General features: G+C 46.1%; 1 protein-coding gene across 3 annotated transcripts in view; it reads right to left on the reverse strand.

Moving 5' to 3' along the window:
- LOC102052911 (sucrase-isomaltase, intestinal-like) overlaps positions 1-22,868 on the reverse strand; it is a 58,738-nt gene that overhangs the window by 32,178 nt on the left and 3,692 nt on the right. For all 3 annotated transcript variants that reach the window (XM_055712668.1, XM_055712669.1, XM_055712670.1), the window contains exons 4-8: positions 14,687-14,855; positions 13,916-14,012; positions 12,771-12,883; positions 4,307-4,432; positions 3,214-3,345 (exon numbers count right to left, since the gene is read on the reverse strand). In XM_055712668.1, the coding sequence (XP_055568643.1) occupies positions 3,214-3,345; positions 4,307-4,432; positions 12,771-12,883; positions 13,916-14,012; positions 14,687-14,855 (637 nt within the window). The remainder of the gene's footprint in view (positions 1-3,213; positions 3,346-4,306; positions 4,433-12,770; positions 12,884-13,915; positions 14,013-14,686; positions 14,856-22,868) is intronic.

Below are 22,868 nucleotides of genomic sequence, written 5' to 3' on the forward strand. Positions count from 1 at the left end.
AGAATGCTAACAGTTGGAGTTTGACAGAAATTTCAGCAACTTTAATGAAGTGAAAATAAAAAGCTTCACTACCAGTGCAACCTATATTTCCTGTTAGCTTTGAAAAAATTAAGGACAAACTGGATCAGCTTTTTCACAAGCTTATCTAAAGAACTAGAGTAGAAGTCAGTCCTTAGTTACAGGTTAGTGGAAGGAGGAAAGAAGGAATTCCTATCTGAATTCCCATTAGCTCATTTCATGAATTAAGAATTGTTATATTCCTTGCATCTGCCTAACAGCCATATTTATACAGCAACAGCTCCTTACACTGCTCTAGCACGTGCCATCTGAGAAACTGAAAGGGCTTCAAAAATGTTGTTGAAGTTAAACTCACAAGTAAGAAGATAATGTAGCTCATCCACTAAACCGTGACTGCTTGCCTGTAGCTTCTTACCCAGCAGCAAGTGCAAAACAACAGGAAGCATCTTAGCTTTGATGATTAAGGGGTGACTACCATGTATTTACCGAAGGGCAAGAGTGTGCATGGGAAAAGCTACCCCGAACTCATGGCATTTTGCTGATATATACATGTCTTGCAAACTTTTTTGAGGCAAACCAATAAACAGGCAGGTGGTATTTCATGTTATGGCTCTAAGAGATTAGATACTTCTTAGAGAGGTACTGAGGATACAGGGAGCCTAAACTGCCTAATATTTGGAAAAAGCACTCAGTCCTGGCAGCACACATGCTCATCTACCACTTTGTTAGTTATTTACAATGATGTATCCAGTTAATTTTGGACTATTTTTGTCTTGAAGTTGTTCCCTATCAGAGTGACTTAGTAATCTGTTACTGTTTAAACTCCATGCCTTGGATGTTCACTGATGGAAACTGTTTTCACAGCTGCACTCTGGAGCTGTTCATGATTTACAGCTGCAGAAGAACTGGGACCATCACAGGAATGTATCTTTGAGGACAGATTGCTGGCAAACAGTGCTCACTATATAGGCTGCTATTTCCATTATCAATATGTGATTGATCACTTGGGCTGTGGGGTTTTGTTTGAGATTCATAGAAGCAAATGCAATTATAGTACGACAAAGTGAAGATTAGACCAATAATAAATACAGAGCCAGTACTTTTAACGAAACTACCAGAAAACCCACAGCAGACTGAAGAACAGTAAACCTCATAACTGTATTTTAAAAAGAAAATGCTGATATGGATACCTGTGGTATTTTAAAAAGAAAATGCTGATATGGATACCTGTGGTGCTGCTTAGTCCATCCTAAGTCATACGCTAAACTTTAAAACAAATTGTGGAGGAAAACATAAGGAAGGGAGGCACTTCTGACTAAATCTATCTATTTGACAAGATAATGTGATTTTTAGATGATGCAACTGCAGTAGCTCTTGGTTATCTTCAGTTAATACACCACAAGTGAAAAGGGAACTGTCCTACAATTGAGGATTCTGCTATTTAGGCTCTCTTCCCACAAGCCTTTGACAAGATGAGGAACATGGCCCTCGTTATAAAAAGACTGTATCATCTTAGGGCCCAAACATTAGTGGCCTCTCCGTTATGATTCAGATGGATTATTTAGTCTCTTTACAAGTATGAGCCACCAATATAATGTAGGTAAAAGTGATGCAGGGCTTTGTCTTATGAGACAATTTTTAACAGCAAGAAGGAAATATTTCTGCCATTCTCCAGACACCGTGGGGGCATCGCCTGGAGTGCTGTGAATTCCAGTTACATGCTACACAGGTAAATGCATTCAAACTGGGGCACACGTCGGGGGCAGCTACTAGAATGAGATCTAAAGACCTCACCTGATAAAAAGCGAATAAAATACTTCAGTTTGTTTAGCCTAGCAAAAAAGGCTAAGGGAGAATACACTTGTTCAAATTAAGTCTATCAAGAAAGAAAGTAGAAGGATGAGAAGCTGGCAGTTTGAGGTAAGTAAGAATAGTAGCACCCAAAAGAAAGGTGCTGACTATTTAGACTGGAAAATAGAAGACCACAACGACAGCAAAAAGTCCTGAGAGGGACTCTGTGGGATTGTGTCCTCCTTCTTCCCCTATAGGTCAGCTCAGCCTGAGCCATCCCTGATGCATCTGTTGGACATGTTTGCAGCACCAGCCCAGAGAGGGAACCCTGGCCCCAGGGCAGCAGGCGCCCTGCTCCGCTCGCTTGCAGACAGGCAGCTTTATCCTAATGTCTGCCTTCAAGCTTTTCCGCTGAAATTTAAAGCACTTTTCTTCTTATCCTGTCCTAGTGGCTATAAAGAGCAAACTATGCCTCTCCTCTCAGCAGCAACGCTTCACACCCTGCGGGCACTGCTCTGGCTCCCGGTACTCCTGAGCCTTCCCACCCCAGTCCTCCCCAGGCAGTGTGACTGCCCCGGCCTGCTGCCCCCCTAGTACTGCACTGATGGGGGACCCTCAAGAGCAAGGTCTCACACATTTATCAAGAACTTTTATTTATTTCTTAATTTCTGTATTTTTTTAATTTAAATTTCCATTTAATTGGTTTCCAAATCCCTTGCCACCACTGGCCTGCACTTAGCTATTGTGACAAAAGAGTAATTTCGGCACAAGGACTTGTATAGGGACTTGCTGGAGAGAAACAGCAAACTTTGTTGGGAAAATTGATGGTGGAAGATGGAAAACTCCCATTTTCTCATCTGCCCAAATTAATTCCTTTGATCATACATCAATTTTGGTTACAGGTTCAACACATTTTCAACAAATTTTCATGCAAAAAAATGTCTTTTACATTAGTTTAGATAAAAAGTAAGTATAAGGCAATGTGGATTGTAGTTTCTAACATTCCAGAATGATTACGAATAATTTTTTTTATCCATTATTTAGCTATTTTTGGTGTATAATAAACTCATTTGTTCATTTTCGGGAAAAGAATAGCATGAAAGCAATCCTACCTCAACTCAGCTGTGAACAGAGGCAAAATTTCTTATAACTGAGTGTGAAAAAGTGAAAGAGAATTAATGTTATGGTATAGAGAGGGTGTTGGTACACAGAAATCTGATAAATGCAACACATTTACATGTGAAATTTGTGGGAAAATTGTTTTTCAGCTCTTCTCAACAAATGACAAAAATGGAAAACCTGCTACAATAGCATGCATGCCTTAGCACCTAGATACTACTATGAACACAATGCTGTAAATAGTTCTTATAAATGGAGAAATAATTAGCAACATTGTTAATTTACCAGAATCACGACATTATGCATTCCTTCCTTCTTCAGCTGTTGGATATACTCTGGCAGACCTGCATAATTCACTTTATCATAGGTGAAGTCCAGGCGACGTTCCATGTAGTCAATATCAAGATGTTGGACATCCTAAACATTTTTAAAGTAAACATTATATGAGTACTTCGTCCAGCTCTGGAGTCCTCAGCAAAAGAAAGAGCAAGAGCAGGAGCTCCTGTTGGAGCAGCTCTAGAGGAGGGCCACAAAAATGATCAGAGGGGTGGAACACCTCTCCTATGAGGAAAAGCTGAGAGAGTTGGAGTTGTTGACAGGCTTTTTAGTAGGGCCTGTTGTGATAGGACAAGGAGTAATGGTTTTAAACAAGGAAGGTAGATTCAAACTAGATATAAGGAAGAAATTTTTCATGATGAGGGTGGTGAAACACAGGAACAGGTTGCCCAGTGACTTGGTAGATGCCCCATGCCTGGAAACATTTAAGGTCAGGTAGGACAGGACTCTGAGCGACATGATCTAGTTGAAGATGTCCCTGCTCATTGCAGGGAGGTTGGAATAGGTGACTTTTAAAGGTTCCTTCCAACCCAAACTATTCTATGATTTAAGTATTTGATACACAAAATCAGAATGTATGCAACTGCATTTCTAAAAGGTAATGTATGAAATGAAACCGAAGAGATTGGCTATAATAATAATAAATAATTGTCAAGTCAAATTCAGCTCCTATAAACTTACATGGTAGCAATGGACAAAAAGGAAATGTTGAAGTCCTAGTTTAACAACTGTTCAGCAGCGACATGAAGTACCATAATTTATTTTTTAAATGCTAGCACCTCTTACTGCATAACAGTAAATCCACACCAGAATTGCCTGCTATGCAGCAAGAGCAGCATTTAAACCTCATGTTCAAAGCCCGCTTTAAATGGTCTTTTAAGCATTATAAAGATATTACATGCAAAACCACTACATAAGATTATGAGTAATCTTTCATTCTACAATTCTCTTTCTAGGATAATTGCTTTTCCTCTATTACAGTTTTATTCATCTCCCTTTGGATTGCAAAACTAGCATACACAGTGAAAAAAATCATACTTACATATGGGATATCATAGTAGTGCATGCGATCGACAGTTTTCTTTAAAACATCAATGCTGCCATAACCCCATCGGGACAGATGAAATCCCAGAGACCAGTAGGCAGGCATGTGTGGACGTCCAATGGCCTACAGCAGGGATGAGGAATACAGAAATGCAAAGGGTGAGATGAAAAGAAGTTATTCTGAACCACCAGGAGAGGCTCCCAGCTCACTTAAGTCATGAAGATCAGGGCACAAGTATCACATACCCAAGAAATGCCCTTTCCTTTCTCAGAACGGCTGCCTGTACAGCGTGCCTGGCTTCAAAAAAGTGCTTCTTCTGACAGACCCTTGTCCTTAGCAGAGGCCCTGAGTGTCACCCACACTGAGCATCACTTCTAAGAACGCCCCAGTGGAAGACACGGCATATGAAACCCAGGCTAACATTAAACACGGGTCTCGCTGAGGCCTCAGCCTCCACACAGTAGCATGTGCCTTCACTCACATGGTGCCCGCTGGCAGAAACCCAGTGTGGAGCCTTGCGCTGCCTGACCCATGCCGAGGCCACTAACCCTTTGGTCAACAGCAGGCAAATCCCTGATGCTGCACAGCAACACCAGCTCTTGCCACATCCAGCTGAACTAACTCATCCAGAGTCTGATGTTTATTTGAGCTTGCTGAAGTTTTAATTATATTTACACACCACTCTGATGAAATTCTGCTACTTATGACCCACTGCTCTTATTGCTGGCCAACAGCACTGCCTTGCCAGGCATTGACAAACCTCTTCAAGGTCAGACTTACTGTTCGGTCCACAAATTCTCAACTGAAACATGAGGTAATGAGTCAAATATGGTTTTATAAATATTTTATTTCCACTGGCTCCACATAATCCAGCTGTAAATTGCATGAGGAAACTCGATTGAGAGCACAGGAGACTGAGGCATCCTGCTCTGCTTCCCCTGGTGAGAGCTGCTCTGGTAACCTTGGACAAGCAGCGAGCAACCACAACGTGCCTGTTCTGGAAATAAGCAGAAATCCAGCAATGCCTCGTTAGCAAACACTGGTGTGGTGTTTTCTGGGGGAAGTCTCTCGAAATCCTTGCTCCAGCAGTCAGATCCCATAAAACAAGCCTTTGACCAGTATTTCTAACATCCTTGCAGGCAATACATGAAAATCCGGTCGCTAGTAAGCACCCGTGGCTTATTAATCAGTTGTAGCTATTGACTCCCTTTGGTTAAGTAACTGTTTCTCCTTTATTTCCTTGTGGAGCTCCATAGTTCGGTAATTACGCTAAGAAATGAAAAAGAAGAAAACTTGCATATTGGCAGCTAAACCCCATCTACTTCAACTAAATAAGACACGGCACTCCTGGCACTCTGTATCTATCGCGTTGCTAAGCTCTCCAGAGATCGCAATGCCTAAAGGCACATCTTCCTATGGGAAGTAAGGATCTGACCTGGGAAAGCAATGCTGAACTTGAAATTTCTCTAAAATACGTCACAGATGCTAGAGCTGGTGGGATGTGTAAACTGTACCAGTCAGAAAAACAGATGCAAGAGAGAAGTGGGGAAAAGCAGAGGGTGTTTTAATGCACCCCAACAGGGTAAACTGCTTCCTAATGAGAATGGCTTGTGGACAGACAGGCAAATTTTAAGCACTAGGAATTACAAATGTGGCTACAATGTGCTTTTGCTTGTTGGGATACTGCTGTCTCACCTCAGGAAAAGCAGGAGGAAGCCAGAACAACTGGTGAAATTGATGGTTTGAGTCCCTCCAGGAGGGATGCTCCAGCTGAGCAGCACAGCTGCCCTGTATGCCTACTACTTGTCCCATTCCACCAGGCTTAACTCTCTTCATCCTCCTCAACACCTGCTTTACCTCCAACTTAGCTGGAGGCTAAGCCCTTCAGAGGAAGCAAGAGCAGCTATCAGCAGCATCCTCATGACGCAGCTGCAATTAGGCTTCACTGCACGCCACTGCACCCTTGCCAGGAAAGACCCTAGGCGGTCCCTACCATGGCGGGGGGCGGTGAGCAGAGACATGCTGTTGCCACCACAGTGCAGTCTCGTCTGTTTACACGTGCCATTAGTTATTTCCAGCTTGTGTGGATAGACCTGGTCCCCCAGACCATCTTTCAAGCTCTGCTGGGGTTTCCCATGGAGAGCTGAATGTGGCTCAGGATGATCTCCTAGACACCCGGTGAGCTGCCACTGAGGTGTCCAGCAGGGCACGGCAAGCCTCAGGGCAAGAAGTCTGCTCCTCCGTCACAACTGCACTCACCATATTAAGGACAAATTCATCTAAGGCAGCAGCAGAGCTTGTTTTAGACCAGCCAAGGCTGCAAGATGAGCTCTGTGAAGCCCACCCCTTTGTGTTCCTAAAGCAGATGCATTTTTTGCCCTTGCTTTCTCTACTGTAAACAGAGACTGACCTCTACAAACAAGGTTTAAAAGACAGACCAAAACAAAAGAACTCCCTAATGAAATAAAACGGTTTTTGCACAGGCTTCTCCCCTTGGACAAGAGGAAGAGGGAAAACCAGCTGATAAATATTAATGCTTCATCTGAACACAGAGCCCCGTGCCCTGGCAGGATGTCTGCGTGGCATCCGCTGCCTCCCTGTGAGCGGGCTGGGAAACAGGGACCACTGTGGGGGGGACCCCCCTGGGCAGAGGCAGCAGGAACCGCTGGGCAGCCCTGCTCTGGGTCCTGCGATATTCTGGGTCATTCCCGGCTGGGGAGGACAGTCAGCCTGGGACATTGCCAACACAATGTAGTTCAAGAGCTGGATGGGGATTTGCTTCTATTGAGCACCCAGGAGGATGCCAGTGGGGCTGGAGGTGGAAGTGTAGCCACCAGCATGCCAGCCAGGGTCCTTCCCAAAAGGCACGTCCCCAGAGCTGGCATTTGCTGAGGTTCAGCTGCTCACCCTTACATGACAGTGCTGTCCCACCTGCGAACTGCAGAGCTGCCCCATGGCAAGGCAGTATTTCATGGCAGCATTCCTGGAGGATATTCGGGATTGCAGCTGAACCAACTGAAGAAAATCTACCTTGCAAGCAAGATATTAAGTTTTAAAGCAATTAGTTCCCCAGGTTCACCAGGCCTCTGCATCTATGGTAAGCTTAATTGAAATCAGCAAAACATCTGAAGAGGAAGGATGAAAACAGGGCAGCTGGGGAAACAAATGTTCTTTTTTCTAATTATGCTGCGGACGCTCTCTAATGGATCCCCCTGAAGCTTCCTTATAAAGTAACTGACATATGGTACCTACTCACAGATGGATCAGCAGAGGCAGGGATGTAATTTTGCAAACCTGAAAACTCATGTTGGATTTGATATATATTTAGGATCCAGTTAATTCATATAGATTGCATTCTGCATACAAATGATCATAAAATGCAGTAGGCAGAGAAAGCCTGCCTGGCAAAATTGACTCCATAGAATCAGAAAAGGTAAATGAGGTATGGCAGGGGAACTGAGGGAGGAAAACATGAGAAATGCAGAAGCAGCAAACATATGGGGTATCCAAACTGAGAAAAATAAATGGGAAGATACAGTAGTACAGAAGTGGGGGGAAAAAAAATAATCCTATTTTCTGTTCCACAATTCCTCCTGCACTTAGTTTTGAAATAGCTCCTGGTGTTTAATAAATTAGTTTTTCCAGGTTTACATAACTTGGCTTTACATAATTTTTTCCCCTTTTTTCAGATGCACCTGAGACCTGATGAATCTAGGAGCTAACCTAGAAGCGTTTAGTAGCAAGAACAAAGTTCAGTGAAAACATGTATACCTAGCAGCTAAAATCTGTGCCCAGGTGATCGGTTATTCACTTTCCCCTGTGTTGGGTTATGGGACAAAGAACATCATTACTATGAGCATCAAGGTTACCAACTAAGTTTAAAATGCCATATAGTAAACCAGGATCCTATTCTATTAACACCATGACCAAAGACTTCGATGTGAGAGAGATGGCTGAAGAGTTATGTCCTATAGGTCGCAGAACCTGTAGAGAGAGATACTCTTTCCCATGCTTACAAAGGAACCGAGTTCCCATGCTTACAAAGGAATGCAGGTACGGGGGCTCACCATGAAAGATTGCTAATCTTGCACCTTAATTAGCCATATAAAATGACTCTTGAAGCTTGATATTTGCTTAAACTTCCTTTCTTTAAGGAAGAATTGTAGGAGGAAACTATAAAAGTCCAAGCGGGCTAATGCCCTGGATTTAGACGCAGAAATAGTGTGTTTGGATAGTCACACAACTATCCAAATGACACAGGTGCTCCCGTGGCCCAGATACTTTATCCAGCTCATCCCCTGTGGCTGCAGCAGGCATGTGAGTACTGTGAGCACCTAGGCAGGCAGGGGGTAACCTTCACTCAAAGTCTATGCACAGAAGCTGAACTTTGTTTTAGGAGCACAAGAAGAAAGGCTCTGCAACTGCTGAACCATTAAAAGGATGCTCACAACCTCAGGAATTTAAAAATTTTAAGGACTTTCAATCCCAAGGTCTTCAAACCTTGTTCTTTGCTGCACAAACACTTACTAGCTGCTTAGTCTTTCTTGGGGAACCCAAGAATTCAACTGCAAGACTCTTACTGAATCATCTGTGATAAACTCTAGGTACAAACAGGTTCCTCATGTTGCCTCTCAAATAGAGGGCTGGACTAGAGACCTCCTGAGGTCCCTTCCACCCAGAACTATCCTACGGTTCTGTAAGGAAGAAGTAAGCAGCAATTTGCTTTCAAAACAGAATCAGGAGACGTGCAGTATGCTCTCTTAAAGCTTATCATTGGATAATTTGTAATAAATTCATGGCCTTCACTCAACCCAACAGCTGTTAAATGTCCATTTGTTGAGTTACTACTTTCCTGAGTGTTTTGTTATGGAGCTCGCACACGACTGCTACGCACTGTTGCTCTGTCTTGGAACGCCATCGGTGGACTTGGCAATGGTAGCCTGGCATTAGGTCTGGCCATAGACCCTCAGCTAGGCTCGGCTCAATGGCCGAGTTCTTCAGCTTATTGCCACTTTTTCCTATCCCCCTGCAAACCGAGGCGTTTGCCATAAAAAGTGAGGTTTCTGTTATATAACTGTTCTGCCCACCGGACCTCTTCTGTGAGGCAGGAGAAAAGTGTGATTACTGTCAAATACATATATAGCTGTGACAGGACCCTGTCTGATGTGTCAGGAGCAGTGCTCCTCGCAGCTGGGCTCAGGGACACGAGGGAGCAGAAGAATCGGGATGGAGATTTCTCCTTCCCATTGCACAATGCCCAGCACATGCCCTGTCACTGCCATCACTGCTCTAGGGCTGTGGTGCCGCTGGCAGGATGCACCCTACAGCCCATCTCTGCTCCACGCAAGACAGCAGAGGGGGAAGAGAGGTGCCAGCATCCAGTCCCCTGCTCACTTCCCACTCTGCATCGCTCTGGGAGCCCATTTAAAGCAGATCAGCCTGGGCCAGGCTGGCACCCAGAGCCACCACAGCTTTTGCTGCCACCTGACCTTGCCCTGAGGATGCACAGAGAGGTGGCCCTGGCAGGGCAGCAGCAATCATCCCTGATCACCACGCAGGGAGCACCGCTCTTGGCATAGCCTGCCTGCCCTCAGCTGGTCACGCAGCCGTGGCTCTGGGCAAGAGCCCGTGGGCCACCCCTGGGTGCTGGCAGCAACCTGGTGAGGTGCACGGAAAAAGCTTGCATACTCCAGAGACCCAGTAAAGAGCTTCCTTACAATGCTGTCGTAACTGCCTCATTTGGAGGGAACTGCATAAAAGTACTGAGCAGAGCTAAGCTCTGAAATCTTTCACAGAAACAAGCGTGGCAGGGGCCGGGGGGTTGCTCAGGTCTTGAAGCAGCACTTGAAGGCAACAGCACAAAATGTTTGAGGAAGGTGTGGAGCACTTTGCTGTGGACACAGCCCCCTTGCTTTCAACAGCCATGCACCAGCTGACACCTGGCCACCCTGCAGCGCCACTGAGGCCATCCTGGAGAGGATGCAATGGGTGGTCCTTGCAAAAAGCCCCGTGCAGCTATTTTGGGCAGATGTTTGCACAGGCAGGAGATGGGTGCTGTTCTCCCAAGCAGCTCATTGCAGCAGAGCAGCCTGGCCCTACCACAGTCCCCTGCAGCTGGGTGCTCCCAAAACACCACTTCCCAGAGGAGACCCGTGCAAACAGCTGAATTCACTGAGGGGTGCTGCTGAGCAGCGCCTTGCAGACATCAGTCACACTGCTCCTTTCCACCCCCTCTCCTTCCCCAGGGTGTGACAATGACTGCATGGGAGAGTCCTCTTGGTGTGACAGAAAATACAACTGAAAAATCAAGTATTTTCTGTCCTCTTCACCTTCCCACATATCCTGTACATAAAAGTCAAATCATTACCCTAGAGACTAATAATATGGTAATTGTAGCATTTGCAATCTGGGAATTTCAGGATGTTTACTGAAGAAGTTATTATTTCACGGTGAAATTGCTACCATGCATTCTTTAAGATTCCCTAGAGAGCTGAGCGCAAGCTTGAGGAATACAGAACAGGGAATTTTTTGTCCTGGCATGTGACATGTCGGGTTGGGAGACACCCACCGGCTCCCCTTCACCTTGTTTTCTTCACTCCAGCTCCATTTCCAGAGAGGCAGGGGTGGAAAGTGAACTGCCAGTACCCATCAGCTGGGGAGTGAGAACGCTCTCATTTTATTTTCAGCTGCTGGCCACCTGCTAAGCCACAGAAATGCTGCCTTCAAACACCAGCGAAAGACTTTGAAAAGAGACAGGGATGGCTCTAATCTCCATCGCGTTGCCACAGAGACTCCCCTGAAATACCTGCTTTCATCGCAGGGATCAAAGCTGCAGCGAGGGGGAGAGTCACTGTACTTGTTCTTTCTTTCTTTGTGGGTTTTTTTGTTGTTGGATTGCCAATGTGTAAGTTCAAGAACTGGTTTGCTGGTTGGCCTGTGGCACTGGGGTCATAAGCGGCTGGTGGGGAGGACATGCAGAGTGAGCTGGAAACCTCTGAGCAACAGAGCAGTCGCTCCGGGATGCAGCCTTGCACCTCTCTGGGAGGCACACCTGAACCTCTGCTTGGAAAGGGAAGGTCTAGCAGAGCCCACCACCCTGGGGAGGCTCCAGCCTTCCCAAAACAGCATCATGAGCAAGGCTTCTTCTCCCTTCTATCGCCAGAACAGAACCCAGCAATACTTTCTTTCTGGCCTAAATCCTCTTTTTCCCTCAGTCCAAACCACAATACTTCTGTTCCCTTTTCAGACACTTTAAAAGAAGACAAGCACAGGAAATGAAGGCTTTAAAAAGCCAGGAAAGACAAAATGTTTGCTGAGAATCAGAGCTCAGGCCCCTTGGTGGGGTGGCGGAGGGGAAGGCAGAACACACGCAAACCTTCCTGCAAGCTGGGGATGCCCAGCTTTGGGATGCCCGGCTCCTGGATGCCCGGCTTTGGGATGCCCAGCTCCGGGATGCCCGGCTTTGGGATGCCCGGCTCCGGGATGCCCGGCTCCGGGATGCCCGGCTCCGGGATGCCCGGCTCCGGGATGCCCGGCTCCGGGCTGCTCAGCACCTCCAGTTGCACCTTAATCCCCAGCATCTGCACACCCTTCTCACAGTGACGTGCCCTTCTCAGCTTTGCTCCATCCTCTTTCGGCTTGGCACTGGTTTCTTTATCTACAGAGCTTGGTTCTGAGGTGGCAATTTTGCGTGCAAGGGCCCAGTTAATACATCACCTGGCATTTGGCGAGCAGGAGGAACATGTTACCTGCTACTTTTTTTCTGGGCGGCCCTTGCTGGATAAGAATTGCATGTACACTCCCAGAACAGCTATTTGCATGTGTAGTCTCAGTTCTTTGGAAACATTGGGCAATTGGAAAGCAAGTAGTTATGCTCTGTGAGACAGCAGTATATGTTTTTTCATGTCTGTGCCCTCCAATGCAATTACATGGGGTTTCATTAGCAAAAACGGGCTGATGGCTTCAAAATCAACAAGCAATTCCGCTGGCAAATAGAGGCTTGAAGCCTTTGAAGTTCATGCAACATCTCTGAAGTCCAGCAGATGTAAAGTTCCCAAATATTCCCATCTGTGCTCTGCCTAGTTTGTTTTCTCTGTTCACAGTGTCGAAGCACAGTTACGGTGTTGTAGTGAAGACCACAAATCTACCACAGCCTGGAGAAGAGTAAGCTTGGAGAAATTTCTTTCTAATCATTGCAACCTTTCAATGCATTCATGCTGTCAATGCGGTAGGACAGGCTGGAGATATGCACTGAGCACCCAGCCCGGCCAGCCTGCTGCACTCAGACAGACTGTCCGCACACACTTGAGCACCCACCAGGTTGCCCACAGACCCGAAGCTACGGGCTGTATGAGCAGCTCAGGACAAAGCCCTGGCTGCACTGCCGGCTGATTCTACCAGATACTGACGGGAGTTCATTGCAAAGCACTGCTCCATGTGACATAGGCACTTTTCTACTAACCTCTGTGTATTGCTGAACAACATTTTCGGGAGTCGGTCCAAGGAAGACATAGAAGTCAAGGATCCCTCCAATAGTGCGGAAAGTTAAAGATGGGTTTGGACTCAGAGAAACATCTGGAAGGAAAAAAACAGGTTCTCAGTACAAACCAGCTCTGCACTACTCATAGGAATAGTCCAAACCTGCACCAGGCGTGGTTCAGACTTGACATTAGGAAACATTTCTTTACCAAAAGGGTGGCCACACCCTGGGACGGGCGTCCTGGAGAGGTGGTTGATGCCCCAAGCCTGTCAGTGTTGAAGAGGCATTTGCACAATGACCTTAATAATACACTTTAGCACTGTAGGTCCCTTCCAACTGAACTCTCCTGTCCTGTCCTATACTGCCGTAGGTGTATGCGTGCTGGGCTGTGCTGTGCATAAATATTTCCCCAGGGAGAGATGGCTACAGCTTCAAGTCACGACCTGACACCTTGTGGGTACAATTTGATGAGCAAACAGGACCTGTACATAGACTAGCAGTTGCCCAGTGTTTCTGTAATCTCTGCTTTCAGGTTGGCACTGTGCAGCAATAAATCACAGAACCCTACACAGAGTAGGTTGCGCAGACCCATTTGTCTCAGTTTCGTTTATATAAAAAGAAACCACAAGCTTGTGTTTAGGGTTCCTCTATGCTATTTTAATCTGCTTATTGGAAGTCATTGCCTGCCAGGGGAAACTGATTTTATAGACTCAGTGAAGATTCCCCTTTTCTGAAATTATACCACTGGATTAATACTGTAAGGTGACCATGGCAACACATGAAACTATTCTCCACAGACAGAATGTAAGGCTAACCTAAATTGATTTGATTCAGTTATGCCAATCCCAGAGGAAATTTCTTCTACCTTCACCTTTCCCTGTGTGTGCATCTATTTTAAAAAGAAAAATAAATAATCATATATTTTGCTGAAAATACTTTACCTTGTCAAACAGCCATTCTAATGGCATCCCTATGAAAACCTTATAGTAATTCCTGGAACCTCAGTTAGAACAGTCACTCATATTTGTACCACATTGAAAAAGCAATCAGTAAAACAGTTTTTTATATTTACTAATTTACCATCTTTCTATATTCTGCCCGTATAGGGAACCCATACATCTTTTTACCTTGTGCATTGGAGTTCAGAAGGAGAACACCATGGGCATTGGAGTCTGCTTCTACACACATGTAGAAAGGATGAACTCCATAGAGGTTGGCAAGTGGCTGAAACATAAACAGTGCTTTAGGTATAGCTTGACTTGGCTCTTCTTCATAGGTTTTGTCAGCTAGGTACATATGCAAATTCAAGGAAATAAATTCATTCATAGTTAGAGACTCGTTTTGAAAAGTTGGGGATTTTTTCATCTAAACTGGTGTGAAGTCAGATTGATAGAAAAGAGCTACTTTTCCTGCTTCATCAAGATGCTACTTTTTTAGTCTCCCTGACTTAAACCTACCACATTCTGCCAAACCCTCCAAAATGGCACCGGTAAAAACTGCTTTGCTAGCTAAAATAGATTTATCAGCCACTGGCCAGAGTTTAGCCAAACATCTAATGAGTCCTGCTGAAGTCCAGCTTGTACAGATGAACAGGGATTGATGCAAGCATGAAATTAAACGCTTTCCTGAACAAAGATCTTGGCACATTAAATACTTTTATCTGAAAACTAACTACGCCGTGAGAAAGATTCTGATGAAACGTTTCAAAGTCCCCTCAAAATGACTCATGGTTTTGTCATTTAATTAAAACTTACAAAACCTGTGACACTCTGTGTTCACCATTGGTTCACGTTAGCAGTGTTACCATACAGAGAGAGGTGCTCCCTTGGCAAAAGCTGTGCCTTGCCACCTCCTTTTGGTGATAAAAGCTTGGGAAAACCTTACATAAAGTGAATTACCGTTGGTGCCTGATCCCTGCTGAACATGCCATAAGTAACAAAGTCCATGCTGTGTTTGAAAGATGGGTGCTCGTGTTCACCAAACCCATACACTGAAGTGGACGGCACAGTAGTTGTAATCTGGAGATACTGGTTGGAGAAAAACAGATCAACCAGGGGACTGTCCCACCTGTGATAAATAGAGGGAGACACGATTAATTTGCTTATATTTGGTATGCGTCATTTTAAGTTCACGTTTGGCTATTTATATTATTTATGCATTTTGGAGAGTAGCTCTGTTTAAAAAAACATTGAATTCTGTGCATGCCTCTGACATACTTAACCTATCACACATTAAATTCATCTTGCAATGGCTGCAGATATCTCATCTACTTATACAATAGAATGCATCAGTATAATTTTGAAAAGAACAACTAAAATAACAGAAGACACTATCTATAATCCTATTACCAAAATAAGTGGTTGCTTGTGCTATTTCTATGACAACCAACAGGGCAGCTAAAAATTGTTATTACACAGTGGGGTTCAGAATCCTTAATGAGAGCAGCAGACATTTAGTTGTTATTAGTTTTTACTTTTTAATGTTTTGCTGGATCAGGACCTGAATACTCTTGTTATCCCCGACTTTATGCAGGTGCCCAAAGCAGAGGGATAGCTTCCTCCAGACTCTGCTTGAATTAGATGTTTTTATTGTGATGGCCCTCTCCTGCTTCTCTCACCAGCTTAATGCCTTTATTTCTATCGAATCAACTGTAGACACAGGCTCACATTTAATTAGGTGTTACATTCTGTTTCCTATCTCTAGTGCTATAATGAGCTGCAAGCTAGATGGAGGAGAGCATAGTCAAGCCGTGGAGAAGTGTTTTGTTAATGGTACCGTGTATGCCATGAGTACCACATTTAGATAGCACCCTCTTGAGCCTTGTTTAACCATGAATTTGTTACAGCTAATTAAAATAAACGAGCCAAAGCCATAGAGCATAGAAGTGGCATAACTCTCCTTTTAGTGGTCTTTTGTCAATGATTTTGACAAAATTAAATGGTTGATTAAATTGACCGGTAAATCAGAGAAGTGGAAGACAGGCTGTGTTGGCAGGGAGCAGCACCACCCCCAGGAGGGGAGTGCTCTCTGGTGAGACCTGGCTGCCACCCGTGCCACCGGCACCCCTGCTTGGGGGACAAGACCCCACTGCTGGGAGGACTGGGAAAGCACCGCCGCTCCCACCATGCTGGCCTCAGGCAGCTCTGTCCTCCCATGAGGAAGCAAGGACAGCCACTCACGGTGATGCCCAGAGACAGACCCAAGGCACCCTCCTGCTTCTCCTTGCAAAAAGCAGGCACAGTCTATCCCTAAAGTGTCCTAGACAAATCCTAAGCCAAGCACACGTACTGAAGGGTCTATGCGTTCTTTAAAAAGCCTATTTGACCTTTCTCACAAGCAGGAAAAATAAGAATTTGTATTTAAGTCTTGATTTGGTTCTTTGCCAGCAGCAACCCTCCCTCCCTCCCTCCCTCCCTTCCATCATCTCCTCCACCTACACACTGTACTGAATAAGGTTATTTTCTTATAGCAAGGTTAACGCTTGCAAAATATCCCTGAGAATGGGATCCAGCCCTTGGCAAACAGAGGCCTTTCTGCAAGAGGATGCTGCTGTGTACAGATGGGAAGGGGCTCTGGAGCTATGCTCCTATCCAAAGGAACGCCGTCACGTAGCCCTGCTCTGTGCCAAGGCAGGCATGGTCATTGCTCTGAGCAGACCATGGGGTTATGCATAAAGCAAAGGATGCCAGAGGGGAAATACTTTGAGAAGAGCTTAAATATCTGTCCTAACTCATTGAGCACTCTCCATGATGTCTCTTCAGAGGACATGAGGCTTTGTACATTCATGGTACCCACATTATGGCACTGACATTTCCCATCCTAGGGAGCAATTAGTGTTACCATGGCATTAAAAGTGCTCCTTCCACTCAGCAAGTCCTCTCCCTGCCCAAGAGGGTCACTGGGGTGGTGCAAACCACTACCCTTGGAACAACCCCTCTGCCCCACCGCATCTTTAAATGGCACAGAGAAACCGTTTTAGATCTCATACATTCCCTCAGGCCACGGTCACGCACTCAGCTTCTGCATGGCATCACCAAAACAGCGCCCCGCTCCCCACCCCTCCATCACTCAGTTCCCCGGGGGCTGCCCCTCCCAACTGCTCAGCCCCCCGTGCCGCGCCGCCAGCCATCGCTCTCCATCAGCCTCGTCTTTCAGTAGATCTCTGCTTGCAAGAGCAGCCATGCACTAAATATAGCATTAACTACAACATAAAAAGACTGGTAAAGGTGCGCTCTTTTTTTTTCTGGGCACCATTATGTTTTCCCCATCTGAGGGAAAACATGGACAGGCTTTCCCCTTCTGCCTCCCCTCCCAAGTGGCTGCCCTTGTGCTCTGCAGCACACTGTGGTAAGCTGTTGTGTTACTTTATGTGTTTGCTTGTGCTGTGTTGGCCAAGAGCAACCATTTAAATGAAAAAATTATGTCTGTCATTCCTTAAACCCTTGGAGACAATAAAAGAAACATTATATCTCCCCCACCTCCCCTCCTGCTGGTTTAAAGCAGATAGAAGGAACGAAACAGGAGGGAGCATAAAACACCACCACGTACACAGGGATCTGTGTGGTTCTCCTCCGACAGTCCTATGCACCATTACAGTGTCACAGGACGGACAACAGAAGTGATCTAAAAAAAGCTAAAAACATAGCTGAGTGGTTTTCACTGTCAAAAATTCAGCCCCTACCAGCCGGCAGACATGGCAAAGCCTGTGAAGATGAGAAGCTTTTCTTTGCCCAAGGGGTAATAGCTGCACTTGGGTTGACTGCTGAAAGTCCTAACCCTTTGGTGCCTCTGTGGTGGGAACACTCCTGCCTGTGGAAATACATACCGGCCTCCCCACACGTCTGCCTGGCCCATTGCCTGCAAGCAGTTGCCTGCTGCCTGTCTGGGAAGGCTGAACGACAAAAGCTAGCATTCTCTTCCAAACACCATGCGCCATACTTGAGAGTAAGCCTCTCTATTTTTTTACCTCCTATCAGAAGAAAAAGAATCATTCAGGATTGAAAAGGTCTGTATGAAAATTCACATTTCTGGCCAGCAAGTGACCCAGTCTCACATCCAGCAGTCAGCACCCAGGCCACCGGAACGGAACGTAACTGGGATGGACCAGGGAAATAACTAACATTAAAGGAAGGTGGGTAGGCAGATAGAAAAAACATCCCATTCATGCTGAGGGTGTAGCTTATGACTAACATTGTCACAAAGTTTGAGGGGGGGATGACTAAAAGCCCCTATAAAATGGGTTTTGGAAGTGCAATTATCAGTCCTTTGTAATACGAACTGGTCGTGACAATTTACCTGCTTGAATGAGTTCGTTTTGCTGAAGGTCATTGGAGACCAGTAACCGCAGCGTGTGCCACGGCTCGGAGCACTGACTCGCCTGCTGTGAGCAAGCAGCTGGTGGTGTGTATAAAGGCGGTCCTAGAAAACCTCCAGAATCAGACTTGGGACACATATATGACACGTTGTCAGGACATGCAATCATGCATTATCTGGATGTTTGAAAATAATTTTAGATTGGGAGAGGGTTTTTGTTCATCTTCTTGCAATGCATCCTGGAGAAATTAGCTCATTGCTTTAAGGTGTGAACGCCTGTCCCACTCAGGCACTTGCAGAAAATGTCCTCTCTTAACATCTCTTTTTCTCGGCCTCCAGACCCTTCGAAAACCACAGCCTTGTGAAAGGGAGCACAATGAATATAGTATCTGTGTGCAAATTCAGGTGGAAACTTCACATGGCTATCAGAAAAGTGGGTCTAAGCCTCCTGGCAGAGCTCGGGCATACCTTTTCAGAGGGCACAGGCTATGTGCAGGTCACCTATAAAGCAGTAAAGCACCTTAAGGACTGACGAGCACAGGTCCTGTTTTCACATGAGCCTCAGACGTAATTGGCCCCGGCTCACTCCAGCTGCTGGGGAGCATCATCTTAAGAGCCCAGATGTCCATGATTTTCCACTGCTCTCAGACTGCTGAAAAATGTTTCCACAGTGTGCTGGTTTGGGCTGGGATAGAGTTAATTTCCTTCACAGTAGCCAGTGTGGGGCTGTGCTTTGGATTTGTGCTGGAAACTGTTGATAACGCAGGGATGTTTTCGGTGCCGCTGAGCAGCGCTTGCACAGAGCCAAGGGCTTTTCTGCCCCTCACCCCACCCCACCAGCGGGTGGGCTGGGGGGGCACGAGGAGCTGGGAGGGGACACGGCCGGGACAGCTGGTCCCAGCTGACCAAGGGGATAGCCCAGACCATACAGTGTCGTGCTCAACAATAAAACTATGGCAAAGGCTGGCCAGGGGGCTGCTGCTCGGGGACTGACTGGGCATCAGTCGGTTGGCGATGAGCAATCACTTTCATTTGCATCGCTTGTCTTTCTTGGGTTTTATTTCTCTCTCTCTTTCTGTGTTATTTTCCTTTCCATCATCATTATTAATATTATGATTTATTTTTATTTATATTATTATTAATACAATAATATTTCTGTTATTAAACTGTTCCTATCTCAATCCATGAGTTTTCTCACTTTTACCCTTCCAATCCTCTTCCCCCCCATCCTGCTGGAGGGGGCAGTGAGCGAGCAGCTGCGTGATGCTGAGTTGCCAGCTGGGCTTAAACCATGACACACTGTGTCACAACAAGCCTTATTAGCTGTAAGTCTGGGGGTAGCACTGGATTTGGGACAGCAAAAATGAATTTTTATATGCTTATCTTACTTTTACAGTGATTTATCGAATAGGTGGAGAAAGTCAGCATGAGTAACCAACAGATTTTCCACAAACATGACATTTTAAAAAAAGAATTACAAGGTATATTTACATTTATTGACACAATTTGGCTCTACCTCTACTGTATTCATCATCACGGTATCAGAGCATCTCCTATAAGTGGCTGGACATACAATTCTTTGGTTTTGCTCTGAAAAACACTTGCAATATACCTATAATACTTCTCGCCTACATAACATAAATCTTAATGATTAGAAGACTAAAATAATGGCTGTTACAAACTAGAAGCAAACTCAAGCTACCCATGATGCACACAATTTGCTCCTGTTGCTTTCAGCAAAATTACAGTTTAAGACAATAGCGTTATAAATCATTCTAATAGCCTTGCTTATGTAAAAACATCTTCATGGTAAGTGGCGTCTGTGCTTACTACCACAATCAATAAAAAAGGCAGCTGAACTCTGCAGCAGCCTTTTTGGAAATTAGGGAAAATCTTGATTAGATTTTGGTTATTTCTGCCGTATCTTTCCAAGTGTGATAACAAACGAGGTATTCCAAACTTTTAATAGAGAGAAAGGAGCACTTATCTGGCTTGGAAAAAATGTTCTACCTTCCATTATTTGTATGGCATCATGAAGGAAAAGATATTGAAGTGGAGAATCAAATCAATAGTCCATCCCTCTGCAGCCTGTCTCCAGCAATGGCCCAGGCCAGATACCACAGAGGAAAGCATAAGCTGTCACTCAGAGCCAGTCTTGCAATAATCTCCTTATGGAGGAAGTTTCTGGCCGTTTTGATAGAATTAGCTCATGTTGTGAAACATAGAGACAAAAATAGTTGGGCTTTTTTTTTTTGGATACATATGACTTTTTTATTATGTATGAACGCGTACCCTGCTAAGCCTCCTGTGTCAGTAGTGCCCTGGGGCAACGAGTCCCACAGAGTAGCCACACACTGCAACATGAGGATGCCTTTGTTATTTATCGCTGCCTTAAAGCAAACAGTTCCCAGACTTTTACTCTCTGTTCTTGAGGAAAAATGTGCTTTCTTGAAGCCTTCATGCTCACACTCGACACTGCCTCTCCTCCAGTGGCTGCTGCTGCGAGTGGCAGGAGCAGAAAAGAGAGCAGTACTCAACCTGAGGGCACGTGCCATGAAACAACACGGAGGCTCTCTCTTGCTCCCTCACCTGCCTCATTACGACCCAGTCTTTTCTCTCCTGGTTTTATTCCTGTAGGGCCCTGGCCAGCGACAGGCCAGTTTACTGGTAGAGCTGCAAGATCAGCTAGGATAGCATGAGAGAGGATATATGAAACTAAAGCCAGTTACAAATTGCTTGACAAAACATTTTGCCACTTGATCACACCGATTTGCCAAAACAGGTATTTTCCAACCATCGTGGGAGCGGGGAGAGGTTCCCTGCAGCCTCCACCGCCCCACAAGGCTGGTACTTTGGGAGCTTTGCCTCTGGGGTGGGAGGCTCAGGCCCCAGTCCCCGTCCCTCATGGTTCAGATCTAAGACTTGCAGCCTCAAATCAGCTGCAGGTTTCTGTTTTTCCCAGCAAAACAGAAAACACCTGACATCTGCGTGGGAGTGGGGGTTCTGCCAGCCCCTGGGTCTCATCTGACCTCCTTGGCCCATCACCAGCAAACACGTGGAGGTGGCCCCTCTTCACCCCCATGGTTTTTGAGAGCTGATGGCATGGGGAAGGACCTTCCCTGGCCACCAGTGAAACAGCAGGAGCATTGGAGAGGGTACAGAAGAGGAGCAGGAGCAAGGTAGGACGGAGAAAAGGACAGCAGTGGAGGAGAACGAGAAAGGTAAGAGGGAGTAAGCCAAGAAACATTACTGGAAGGAGAAAGGGACGCAGCCCAAGAGCTGCTGGTCCCAGAACCCCCCAGCAGCACCTGGATCATTTCCCTGCATGACCCCATCTAAATTTCACCCCATGCAGGCGAAGCAGTGGCTGTCACCTGATTACCTTGGAGCAAGCTGAAAATGTAGTGGGACCCAGCCTTTTATTCTTGCTCCTGGCTCTGCGTGAGGTTTGCAATCAGCTGTTAATGCCTCTCCTTCACATAATTCATTCCTCTCTCCTGTTATTGTGATTACATGGAGCCCTGAATCTGTCCTGCCCTCCTTGAGCTGGCGCTTGGGTGGCTTGGCTACGGCAAAGGCTCCTCAACATGCAGCAAGCAGGAGAAATGCTTGTAAAGCACATTCAGGAATACCTCAAAGTCTCCGCTGCCTCTGCCCTGCAACGTTCCCAGTGTGGTATTAAACCATTCCTCGTGAGGAGGCGGCTTTGTGCACAAGTGGCATAGCTGGGATAGGGTTCTACATCAAGCAGACAGATGGGGACCTGCTGTCAAGCACCCCATCACTGCCAAGTCTGTGGCACAAAGATGCTGACAGCAGGCCGGACTACACCACGGAAAGAAGGGGAGAGAAATAAAAGCATGGACTTTGAAAGAACAACTACAACCTGTACCACATTTCTGCTCGGGACAGGCTGCTCCCTCCCCACGTGGACCGCCAGCTGTGCCAGAGCACGCTACAGATCATGAGGGGTTTTAGGCTTTTTTTTTTTGGAGGGTGTGTCATCCAGCAGTGCAAAGCTCTGGTGAGGGATAAGGAGTACCATGTAAAACAGATTTCTGAGGATTTGGGATTGCTTTGCAATGGGAAAGCCCTCCTCAGAGACATTAGAAAGGCCCAGCAGAGCGCTCGGACCCAGTCTGGCGTAGACATGAGTTATTACCCCCCCACACACACCTGGGGAGTGCAACTGCAGTGCCTGTTGAAAAAGCTTTATTTGCCCACATCTGCTGTTCTGAGCAATATTTGTGTGCATATGAAGATTAGCAATTGCGTCAGCTGTTCGTTAGGACAGCAAGGCCACGGCCGTTCACATCTTAAAACAGGAGGGTGAGGTCCCTCCAGGTGTTACGTGCTTGCCTGTTTCTCAGGGACACCTGCCCACACAGCCTGCCCCAACCTGGCACAGCCACAGAGGCCACCGGCTGTGCAGCTTGGCACCTGGCTGCAGGCGTGCTGGCTGCCCTGGAGCAGCCGCTCCCGCCTCTGGACGGAGCCCAAAGGAAAAGAGAGGAGTTTTAGCACCTTCTCTGTGACTGCACCCGGGATAGGGATGGGGACAAGGCGATGGTCCGCAGCAGGTCCTGCTGAGCCATTGCTGCAGCTGTGGAGCACGCTCAGACCCACCTCCCACGCATCCAAACCTGCCTTTGGGCAGGTTGAAGTAACATGAAAATCTACTTAACATGTCACATGCCACCAGTGCTCCACCAGACCCAGCCAGCCAGTGCAGTCACTGGTGGGGAGTCTCCTGTAACACGGCTTGCT

This window comes from Falco cherrug, chromosome 5, assembly GCF_023634085.1.
Source record: "Falco cherrug isolate bFalChe1 chromosome 5, bFalChe1.pri, whole genome shotgun sequence".
Taxonomy (NCBI): Eukaryota; Metazoa; Chordata; class Aves; order Falconiformes; family Falconidae; genus Falco; species Falco cherrug.